The 11,944-nt window shown below is 35.6% G+C and overlaps 3 protein-coding genes and 1 pseudogene across 3 annotated transcripts; all 4 read right to left on the bottom strand.

Moving 5' to 3' along the window:
* Window positions 1-256: 256 nt before the first annotated feature.
* On the bottom strand, window positions 257-819 carry LOC119589132 (cuticle protein 18.6-like). Its single transcript, XM_037937711.1, has 2 exons — window positions 791-819; window positions 257-683 (listed from the first exon to the last, which is right to left on the bottom strand). The coding sequence occupies exons 1-2, from the start codon at window positions 800-802 to the stop codon at window positions 342-344; spliced, it is 354 nt and encodes a 117-aa protein (XP_037793639.1). The 5' UTR covers window positions 803-819; the 3' UTR covers window positions 257-341.
* Window positions 820-5,128: 4,309 nt separating this feature from the next.
* On the bottom strand, window positions 5,129-5,709 carry LOC119596069 (cuticle protein 18.6-like). Its single transcript, XM_037945190.1, has 2 exons — window positions 5,687-5,709; window positions 5,129-5,550 (listed from the first exon to the last, which is right to left on the bottom strand). Exons 1-2 carry the CDS (start codon window positions 5,696-5,698, stop codon window positions 5,209-5,211), a joined length of 354 nt encoding a protein of 117 aa, XP_037801118.1. The 5' UTR covers window positions 5,699-5,709; the 3' UTR covers window positions 5,129-5,208.
* A 2,143-nt stretch (window positions 5,710-7,852) lies between these two features.
* LOC119596062 (cuticle protein 18.6-like) lies at window positions 7,853-8,409 on the bottom strand. The gene is made up of 2 exons (XM_037945177.1): window positions 8,372-8,409; window positions 7,853-8,270 (listed from the first exon to the last, which is right to left on the bottom strand). Exons 1-2 carry the CDS (start codon window positions 8,381-8,383, stop codon window positions 7,929-7,931), a joined length of 354 nt encoding a protein of 117 aa, XP_037801105.1. The 5' UTR covers window positions 8,384-8,409; the 3' UTR covers window positions 7,853-7,928.
* Window positions 8,410-10,579: 2,170 nt separating this feature from the next.
* LOC119589122 lies at window positions 10,580-11,131 on the bottom strand (annotated as a pseudogene).
* Between the last annotated feature and the right edge of the window lie 813 nt (window positions 11,132-11,944).

The raw sequence follows: 11,944 nt of genomic DNA, 5'->3' as shown, positions 1-11,944 counted from the left end.
CATGACAGGGAACCAAGCATACAGGTAATCGTTCATCTTTTTATCTTCGTGACTGCTACTTCTATTACTCTCATCAGCACCATCACTATTACTGTTATCATTATCATGACTTGCTAAGCAGCTCCGCTCAGTAGTCCTTATGATAGCTAGTAATAGGTAGCGGTGTGATTTTTTTTTTTCCATAGAACTTCGATGAACCTACCAAGTACAGGTGAAGTTGAAAAAGCTACTTTAAGGTTCCATTAAGCTACGAAGGTATTATTTGTAAGATTTATTTACAAATTTTATACAAAGAAGGTAGTATTCATAAATATCATTTGCAACCATATTAGGCCTTACATTTAAGCATATGAAGGGGCGGGCTTGTAAGCAGGCTGTTCGGCAGGGTATTGGGCCTCACCCTCGTAGCTGACCTCGGCCACGAAGCCAGAGTCGCCGTTGACAGTATAGGTGACCTTCTGTAGACGACCGTCAGGAAGCTGAACATAGTAAGATCCTTGTGTGTCATAACCGTCGCGAGCCTCCTGGTGGCCGAAGTCATTACCGGAGTATTCGTCCTTGACGGCATAGTTGAAGTCGTACTTGGCAGGTGCAGGAGCAGGTGTAGGGGCTGCATAGCCATAGGCTGGGGGCTGATCAGGGCGGGCAAGTGCCACGGCCACAAGTGCGGCAATGATGATGTACTGAAAAATATTTCAAAATTACATTTAAAATCTATAACCGCGTTTGTTGGTATATAAAGCCTTGTTTGCATTCTGTTTCTGATGAGCTACAAGTTAACCTGGCTCACCTTGGGAGACATGTTGAGGATGAGCTTCCAACTGATGGTGATCAAAGAACGCGTTCACTTTATATACTCTAAGCTCCACCCTACGCAATGAGGTCACGACCTTCAGAGGATGCCTAACACAACCTCAGTGATGTCTACCGTGTTCATTAATCACTCGGTTTATCCATATTTATCAAATTTAAGTTAAATATATGAATGTCTTAGTTGTATTTATTTCCATTGTTATTTGTAGTAACAAAAGTGCAGTCTCAAAAATGTTGCAAAGGCTTAATAAAAATACATATCACTCTACCTGCTTTTTGTTACGTATCAAACTATAGAAGCCAGGATTATATTTTCCGTAATAATTTGAGAAAACTTCATATATATCCATTTATTTACGTACGAAAGCGCACGCACACACACACACACACACACACACACACACACACACACACACACACACACATATATATATATATATAATGAAAGAAAACAGTATTAGAAAAGTAAGACGTCCATTTCAAAACAGATGTGCTATGTGTACTATACACATTTACAGGCCTACATCTGTTATGTGTGTAAACATGTATGGTATTCATATGTGCATACACATATACGTACATATATATATAGGCATATAAATACGTACATGTGTTTTTATATGTTTATGCACATATACATATAAAATTAATAAGTTTTATGAGCAAAGGCAAAACCACATTTATATACCCACACGTACATGCAAACGCACACCAGAAAACACACATATGCTCTATGGGTGTATATAGGCCTCTAGTTTTCCTTTTAATGTTGTGGTTTCGCTTTATCCTTAGTTTCGTTCTTTTGCTTTTTTTATTTCTTTTTAATTACTTTTAAAGAAAGAAGTATGGACATATTAGTAAATATGATAAACATAAAAAGAAAAGGAATAAAAAAGGTAAAATGAACAATATGAACAGAAAGAAATGGAAACTTCAGTTATAAATACAAAAGAATAACTTTTACATAATTATGAAAGGGCTTCAGGGTCGTGACGAGCGGGTTGTGCTGTATAACACGCCTTGCTACCTTCCCTGTTTGAAGGTCACACTCTGCAAGACCCGCGTAATAGTCTTGTTGCAAAGTAAGAGGTACACTACAGTATTATGTGATACGCAATTATAGAGCGACAGTTTCCTAACCAATATTCGATCCCATGCGATCTAGACAAGAATTGTTTAATTTACTTGATTGGCTACTGTATGGAATGGGTAGTTCAGAATCTTGGTCAGGGAGGATAATATACTTTTTTACTGTTGTGCTTTACCAGTGACACGATGATACATGTCATTGGGAAACTGTTCCCTATAAAATAAGTTTTGTGCCCATTCTTTCCCCTCCTAGTTACGTCAATAATTCATATATACAGTCCCTGTATTCAAGTGTATCATTATCGGTATTATCATATTTATCATTAGTTTCACCATCATTACTACTATTAATATTTGGTGACCCCTGCTAAAGTGAGATAAATATGCTCAGGGAAAGTGGGAGAAATTACAGCAACAGACTCAAAGCTATAACTGGGCAAAAGCCCCGAGTGTGGACAAACTCAAAACGTTTTTCTTTTTACAAATAAACGAAATTAGTATATATTAATAAGCATGCTACCAATTAATCGATTTGCTGAATCCCCGCCAAAGAAATATATATATATATATATATATATATATATATATATATATATATATGTGTGTGTGTGTGTGTGTGTGTGTGTGTGTGTGTGTGTGTGTGTGTGTGTGTGTGTGTGGTGTGTGTGTATGTGTGTGTACATATATATACACTTTTTTTTTTCTTTTCTTTTCTTTTTTTCTTTGACGGGGATTCAGTAAATCGAATAATTGGTAGCATGCTTATTAATTTTGGAGATATTTTTACTATCGGTTTATTTGTAAAAAGAAAAACGGTAATAACAGTAGAGAAGAAAGACCATTACTGGGGATAGTCATATTTATAATAAAAACAATCTATCGTTATTCAAAACCTTGTCTAATCCCTGGGACAGAGATTAACGTGCTTATGTGAGGTCCCGATTTCCACCGTAACATTTCCGTTCCCTTTGAGCATGATCTGTTAGCTGTTGGGGGTTCTTTCATTACCTGTTTCCCAAACATTAACAATGTTCGCCCAAACATTTTTCATCGGGTTAGAGTTACATGTCTTGCTTGGCTGCGGAAGAACTTCCATGTGGTTTTGGTCATCGAACCATTTCGTAACTGCCCTCAATATGCGTATTGAGTAGTTATCCTGCGCAAATATGGTTGTTTGTGGGAAGGGCCAAACGATTGCAACGTGCTGATGGGAGGAATATTCTAATAATTTCAGAATATTTGTATGAACTGATTCTCCCTTCTTTTTCGGCGAGTTCACTAACGCCATGCATGAAAATCCAACCCACTTATTATTGGTCACGTGGCCGTTTCATAGATAGTCTGTCACATCTAAAAAGTAAATAATGTTAGATAATCGGAACATAAAATATGACTTATAGGCCACTATCCTGCATAAACATATATTTATCAATTTAACTAAGTCTATGAATAAATTGAAAATGATAATGATAGTTTCCCGTGTGCTGTCCACACAGGCGAACTGGAAGCGATGTTGGCGATGTCGTTTGTTCAACCTCTGTGATGAATCCCATCTGTATGTAGTCGTTTTCTTCACCGTGCGGCTTGTTAGCGGGAGCTGTAGATCTTTATATGAATTTTAGCTGCATTGGTGAAGGCGCATCCGGAACGAGGGCGGTCGTTCAGTGTGCCCTCCTTATCCCACCTGGCAGATACCTGGCACTCTCGTTATTTCACTGGGAGAGAGATTACTTTCCCTCATCCCAGTAATGCGGCCTCTATTTGTAATTTCAGATCGCCTCGCGTCCATCTTATAAAAAGGTGTCAGCTTGGCAGCCTCGTTTTCACCTCGGATTTTCCATATGCCATTATGACGTCATATACCATCGGACATATTTTCTTTCTTGTTTGGCATATATTAGGATTTGCCGCGAAATGAATATTCAGGAGTTTAAGAAGTTTCATTATTATAAAAAGTATCAAATATATGTTTGTTTGTTTTTTCTAGATGGTTCCTCTTTTTTTCAAACTACTCAAGTTCCGGGTGAATAAACAAGCGTTTAGATGATTTTTCACACGCCGGAAATAAGTATTTCTCTCGTAACCATATGAAGATTGTGTATCAAAGCTTTGGCATGGACTGAAAAGTACAAAGGAATATAAATTGTTAGATAAAAATAGAGAGCGAGATTAAATGACTAGTTTATCAGAATCAATAAGATTTCTTTCTTTCAAGAATTCAAATATACAGCACATATATTGGGGGTAAGTTATTACACTTGTTTTTTACCCTCCTTGGAACCCCTCAGCTAGTATTGGCTAAGTTGAAACAAGCAAACCTGTATTTTCTCTCTCAGCTGGTCGAATGCGACTCCTCAGAGAGACGCCACGACTTACGGAATGATAATGGCGAAATTATGATCAGATTTTAGCATAAGATGAAAAACATTCAGAATAATTGAAAAGAATTATAAATACTGTTTAGCTACTCATCACCAAATATTGACTTCGTGTTTCTAAACACATACACACACACACAGTGAAAATATTTACATATTGTAGTTCTACTGCGGTTCTGTATTTAGAAAGGCATCAGCGAATTTGAAGAATTTTATTTGATACAGCTGCCATACGTATATGTTTATAACATGAAGCATTTTCAAATTCAATAAATATGCAGGTATAGTTGGTACTTGCTATGTTGAAACGAAGGGGGGAAATGCAGCCTCACCTTCATAGGTGTGGCCATTTCGATAGATAAACAATTCCAGAAAATCGCATTTGAAAAGTATTCCACTACAAGGCAATGATAACTAATACAACAATCTGAAGAAAACGAAAGCTGAAATGACCTGCGTAGTTTTTAAAAAATATTAATACACTTACACTTTACATCGAAGTGCCTGCCAAATATACAAAAGTGGGACCCAGCAAGTGTACTGAAATATAATTCCGCAAATAAACAGGAATATGTCCATATGATTATGCATATGTGTGTGTGTATGTGTGTGTGTGTGTGTGTGTGTGTGTGTGTGTGTGTGTGTGTGTTGGTGTAGGTTCGTATATACGTGTGTATGTGTGTGCAGGCACATATATCCATATACATTTTTAATCTATGTATATCTTTTTTTTATATGTGGTAGAGAGAATGAGATGTTTCATTGTCTATACAGACTATGCATACATCTCTCATCACAAATATATATTTTTTGTTTTTCTTTCATCCATGTTCCATTAACGAACAAAACCAATTTTCTTGATTTATTTACAAATATACAGTAGAGGGTATCTAATAAATATTATCACAGTTCCAACTAGATTTTCGATCTAAGCATATGAAGGGGCGGGCTTGTAAGCTGGCTGTTCGGCGGGGTACTGAGCCTCACCCTCGTAGCTGACGTCGGCCACGAAGCCAGAGTCACCGTTGACAGTGTAGGTGACCTTCTGCAGACGACCGTCAGGAAGCTGAACATAGTAGGATCCTTGTGTGTCATAACCGTCGCGAGCCTCCTGGTGGCCGAAGTCATTACCGGAGTACTCGTCCTTGACGGCGTAGTTGAAGTCGTACTTGGCAGGTGCAGGAGCAGGTGTAGGGGCTGCATAGCCATAGGCTGGGGGCTGATCAGGGCGGGCGAGGGCCACGACCACAAGTGTGGCAATGATGATGAACTGGAACATATTTCAAAATTACAGATATAAGGGTGTGTGTGTGTGTATATGTGTGTGTGAAACTACGGTTATCGGGATGTAAAGCCTTGTTTCAATTCTGTTTCTGATGAGTTGCAGGTTGACTTAACTGACTTACCTTGGGAGACATGTTGAGGATGAGCTTCTAACTGATGAAAAGCGGAGAACGCGTTCACTTTATATACTCTAAGCTCCACCCTACGCAATGACGTCACGGCCTTCTGATGATGTCTAACACACCTCAGGGATGTTCCCTGTGTGGCCATTCACTCCTCATTCGCTTTTTCATTATATTTATCAAATCAGAATTAAATGCATAAATATATTTTATCAATTTCCATTATCAGTATATATATATATATATATATATATATATATATATATATATATATATATATATATATTATATATATATATATATATATATATATATATATATATCGCCAAAATATGTGTGATTTATGCAAGTGTAGGCAAATATCATATATACAGTTATGCACAGTGCATGTTTAGGAGTATAAAATCTTGCATACATACATTGCTAATGCTTATGTATAAACATACATCTGATATATATGTTAAGATGTACTTTTATACAATTTTGTATACATATGTATATATGAACATGTATATAAATGTGTGCTTTTTGTATGGGCATGTGTAAATGTAATAAGTCTTATGAACAAAGGCAAAACACTTTTATACACGCATAATATATGAATACGCTTCACACAAAAATATACATATGCACTATGTGTCTATACAAGATTTTAGAAGGATAGATTATTTTAAATTATCTGCCGCGTCAACAGCTAAGGTCATTATCGGCGAATGGCTTGTGGGATTGAAGTGTTAAACATTTAAAAATCTATCAATAGTCTTTTATATGAAAAATCAAATAATAATAAACATTATATTAAAAATCACAGTATAAACATTATGCTTGAAGAGTATAAAAATACTGCATAAATATGCATAATCAAATTTTTTTTAAAATATTTGTCTCACTTAGGAAACTAGTAAGACCTATCGCACAATCATCCCCCCACTATATTTTTTCAGGGGAAAAAGGAGCACCTGTGATGAAATGGAATACAATTCCAAAGAGTTCAAAGAGAGAGAACTTGTAACGCTTTTTTTAGTTGCTTAACGGAATAATTTATATTTACAGGGTGGTACCATGCGATACGAAATTATATAGATGAGTGACACCTCTGACCAGCATTCAAACCCATTCGCTCTAGACGAAAACGTTTGAATTTCTATTTGGATGTTATCTGGAAATGGTAGATTAGAATCTTGGCCAGGTTACTACACTTCTATCATTTTTACTGCGCCAGTGCTTATTCTTCCCCCTCCTAGCTACGCCAATGATTCATACACTCAGTAATTGTATTCATGTGTATTGACATATATCATTACTGACATTAGCTTCACTACTATTAATATACATATACCAGGGAAAGTGGGAGAACGTGCAGCAAAAGTTTCATACCTCTAGTTGAACAAAAGCCCTGAGTGTTGATAAACTCAATACACGGTTATGTGGATCTGACAGTCCTGCCATTAGACTTTCTCTCTCTCTTTTCCGACTATTCTGCTCAGTTGTATTCATTTTGTCTCCTGTCATAGCTTAAGCAATGGGGTTCTATCAACAGAAAGCCATCTTTCTTTCAGTGATTTTTTTTTTTTTTTTTTTTTTGGGGGGGTGGGATTTTCAACCCACGTAATCCTTTTATTCTAAATTTCCTGTTGGTTGCCTTGATTCAAAACACCATGTTTAGATCTGTATGCATTTATACATATATATATGATATAAATATATCACGCGTATATATACTTTCCATATATACATATTCTATCTGTATCTTATATATACAAACATATATATGTGTGTGTGTGTGTGTGTGCATGTTTTTTTTTTTTTTTTTTTTTTTGTATTCTTATATATATATTTAAAAATGTGTTTGCATGTCTTTGTATTTATATATATATGAATGTGTGTGCATGTCTATATGTTCATGTGTGTGTGTGTGTGCGCACGTATGTATAAATACATGTGTATGTATGTGTATATGTGGTTTTGTATATATGTGGTTATGTATATGCGCGTTTGTATATGTGTAGGTACATACGTTCATATACATTTAAGAGTCTATGTATATCATCCGTTTATATAGAAAAGAGATGAGATGTTTCACTGTATATACAGACTATGTATACATCTCTTACACCTCAAAAAGATTTTTTTTTTTTCATCCATGGCTCTACTAACAAACAAAACTAATTTTCATGATTTATTTACAAATATACAGTGTAGAGGCTTTCCTTAATAAATATAACCCAACTAGATTTTCTATTTAAGCATATGAAGGGGCTGGCTTGTAAGCAGGCTGTTCGGCAGGGTACTGAGCCTCACCCTCGTAGCTGACATCGGCCACGAAGCCAGAGTCGCCGTTGACAGTGTAGGTGACCTTCTGCAGACGGCCGTCAGGAAGCTGAACGTAGTAGGATCCTTGTGTGTCATAACCGTCGCGAGCCTCCTGGTGGCCGAAGTCGTTACCGGAGTATTCGTCCTTGACGGCGTAGTTGAAGTCGTACTTGGCAGGTGCAGGAGCAGGTGTAGGGGCTGCATAGCCATAGGCTGGGGGCTGGTCAGGGCGGGCGAGGGCCACAGCCACAAGGGCGGCAATGATGATGAACTGGAACATATTTCAAAATTATATAGATGTGTGTGTGTGACTGCAGTTATCGGGATATAAAGCCTTATTGCCATTCTGTTTCTGATGAGTTGCTGACTTACCTTGGGAGACATGTTGAGGATGAGCTTCTAACTGATGAAAAGCGGAGAACGTGTTCACTTTATATACTCTAAGCTCCACCCTACGCAATGACGTCACGGCCTTCAGATGATGTCTAACACTACCTCAGGGATGTTCCCTGTGTAGCCATTCACTCATCATTCGCTTTTTCATTATATTTATCAAATATGAATTTAATGTATATATACATTTTATCCATTTTCATTATTAATAGTACCAGTAGCTTTTTATTATTATACAAAATCATGATAAAAAAAAAGTACGTTTGACTCTACATAAAACTATGTAAGTCGTGAATTTGTTTTCCCGTAGCAGTTTCTTGAAAGAAAATCATTTATATGCATTTGTGTACATTAATTTACGCACAAACATACATGCATGCATACACACACGAAATATATATATATATATATATATATATATATATATATATATATATATATATATATATATATGTATATATATGTTCATATATAGAAAACAGTAGAAAAATAAGACTCAAATGTATATACATATATATAATATATATAACATGTAAATATAATATATAAATATATATATATTAATATATATTCGCCAAAATACATGTGTGATTTATGCAAGTGTAGATAAATTTCCCATATACATTTATGCACAGTGTATGTTTTTAAGTATAAAATCTTACGTACATATATTGCTAATGCTTATGTATAAAAATACATCTGATATGTTTGTATAGATGTAATTATATACAATTTTGTATACCTATGCATCTATAAACATATATCTAAATGTGTGTTTTTGTATGGGTATGAACATTTACGCAAACGTCCTATGAACAAAGCAAAACACTTTCATACACGCATACATACATGCTATACGCGTAACACAAAAATATGCATATGCACTATATGTGTATACAAGATTTTAGAAGGATAGATTATTTAAAATTATCTGCCGCGTCAACAGCTAAGTCATTAGCGGTGAATAGCTTGTGGGATTGAAATGTAAAACGTTTAATAATTTATCAATAGTTTTTATATGAAAAATTAGATAGTAATAAACGTTATATTAAAAATCACAGTATAAATATGGTTGAAAAGAATGCTGCATAAATATGCATAATTATTATTTTTTTTTTCTCTCTCTCTCTCTCACTAGTAAGACCTAAGGCACAATCATCCCCCACTACATTTTTCAAGGGGAATAAAGGTACCTGGGATTAAATAGAATAAAATTCCAGAGAGTTCATAGAGAGAGAACTTGTGACACTTCTTCCAGTCGCTTCACATAACTTCACATGACCAGACTAGACAAAAAACGGTTTAATTTCTATTTGGATGTTATCTGGAATCGGTAGATTAGAATCTTGATCAGGATACTACACTTTTAAATTTTTCTGTACAAGATATGCGCCAGTGCCTATTCTTCCCTCTCCTAGCTACGCCAATGATTCATGCATTCAGTAATTGTATTCGTGTGTATAGACATATATCTGTATTGACATTAGCTTCACTACTCTTAATATATGGTGACACCTACTAAGGTGAGATACATATACCAGGGAAAATGGGAGAAAGTGTAGCAAAAGTCTCATTGCTCTCGTTGAACAAAAGCCCTGAGTGTTGACAAACTTTGATAGTCCTGCCATTAGGCTTTTTCTTTTTCTTTTGCCTACTATTCTGTTCAGGTGTATTCATTTGGATTCCCGGCATAATTTAAGCAATGGGGTTCAATCAAGGGAAAGCCATCCTTCGAAGGAAAAGGCATTATTCTCCGAAATCCCATCGGTGATTTTCTATATTTCGTGATCGTTGACTTAATTAAAAACACCGTGTCTAGATCTCTATGTGTTATATCACACGCATATATACTTTCGATATATATATATATATATATATATATATATATATATATATATATATATATATATATATATATGTATGTCTATCTATTCATATATATGTGTGTGGATGCGCGCATGTATAAACATGTGTATGTATGTATACATGTGATTATATATATGCGTGTTTGTATATGTGTGTAGGCACATACATTCATATACATTTAGGAGCCTATGTATATCATCCGTTTATATAGAGTAGAGGAGATGAGATGTTTCAATGTATATACAAACTATGCATACATCTCTTACACCTCAAAAAGATATTTGTTTCTCTTTCATCCATGGCTCTACTAACAAACAAAACTAATTTTCATGATTTATTTACAAATATACAGTGTAGAGGCTTTCCTTAATAAATATCATAACCCAACTAGATTATCGATCTAAGCATATGAAGGGGCGGGCTTGTAAGCAGGCTGTTCGGCAGGGTACTGAGCCTCACCCTCGTAACTGACGTCGGCCACGAAGCCAGAGTCGCCGTTGACAGTGTAGGTGACCTTCTGCAGACGACCGTCAGGAAGCTGAACGTAGTAGGAACCCTGGGTGTCATAACCGTCGCGGGCCTCTTGGTGGCCAAAGTCGTTACCAGAGTACTCGTCCTTGACGGCGTAGTTGAAGTCGTACTTGGCAGGTGCAGGAGCAGGTGTAGGGGCTGCATAGCCATAGGCTGGGGGCTTGATCAGGGCGGGCGAGGGCCACAGCCGCAAGGGCGGCAATGATGATGAACTGGAACAAATTTCAAAATTATATAGATATGTGTGTGTGTGTAACTACGGTTATCAGGATATAAAGCCTTATTTCCATTCTGTTTTTTATGAGCTGCAGGTTGACTTGGCTGACTTACCTTGGGAGACATGTTGAGGATGAGCTTCTAACTGATGAAAAGCGGAGAACGCGTTCACTTTATATACTCTAAGCTCCACCCTACGCAATGACGTCACGGCCTTCAGATGATGTCTAACACAACCCCAGGGATGTTCCCTGTGTGACCATTCACTCATCATTCGCTTTTTCATTACATTTATCAAATATGGATTAAATGTATTTATATTATCCATTTCCATTATAAGTAGTGACAGTAACTTTTTATTATTATACAAAATCATGATAAAAATAGGTACATTTGACTCTACATAAAACTATGTAATTCGTGAATTTGTTCTCCTGTAGCAATTTCTTGAAAAAAAAAATCATGTATATGCATTTGTAAACATTTAAATACGCACAAGCATACATACACACACACACACACACACACACACACACACACACAAAAAATCACAACAACACACCACACACAAACACACACACACACAACACTACACACATATTAATTATATCAATATAATATTATATATATATATAATATATGTATGTATAATATTCATATTTAGAAAACAGTAGAAAAATAAGATCAATGAATATAACTATATATAAATATAAACATGTATATTAAATATATATAAACACAAAAATACATGTGTGATTTATGCGTGTAGATAAATTTCACATATACAGTTATGCACAGTGTATGTTTATGAGAATAAAATCTTGCTAATGTTTATGTATAAACATAAATCTAATATGTTTGTATAGATTTATTTATATATAATTTTGTATACCTATGTATCTATAAACATGTATATAAATGTGTGTTTTGTATAGGTGT

This window comes from Penaeus monodon, chromosome 3, assembly GCF_015228065.2.
Source record: "Penaeus monodon isolate SGIC_2016 chromosome 3, NSTDA_Pmon_1, whole genome shotgun sequence".
In the NCBI taxonomy this organism is placed as follows: domain Eukaryota; kingdom Metazoa; phylum Arthropoda; class Malacostraca; order Decapoda; family Penaeidae; genus Penaeus; species Penaeus monodon.
Note: the sequence above shows the minus strand (reverse complement) of the source record. Positions and strands in the feature narration are given on the sequence as shown.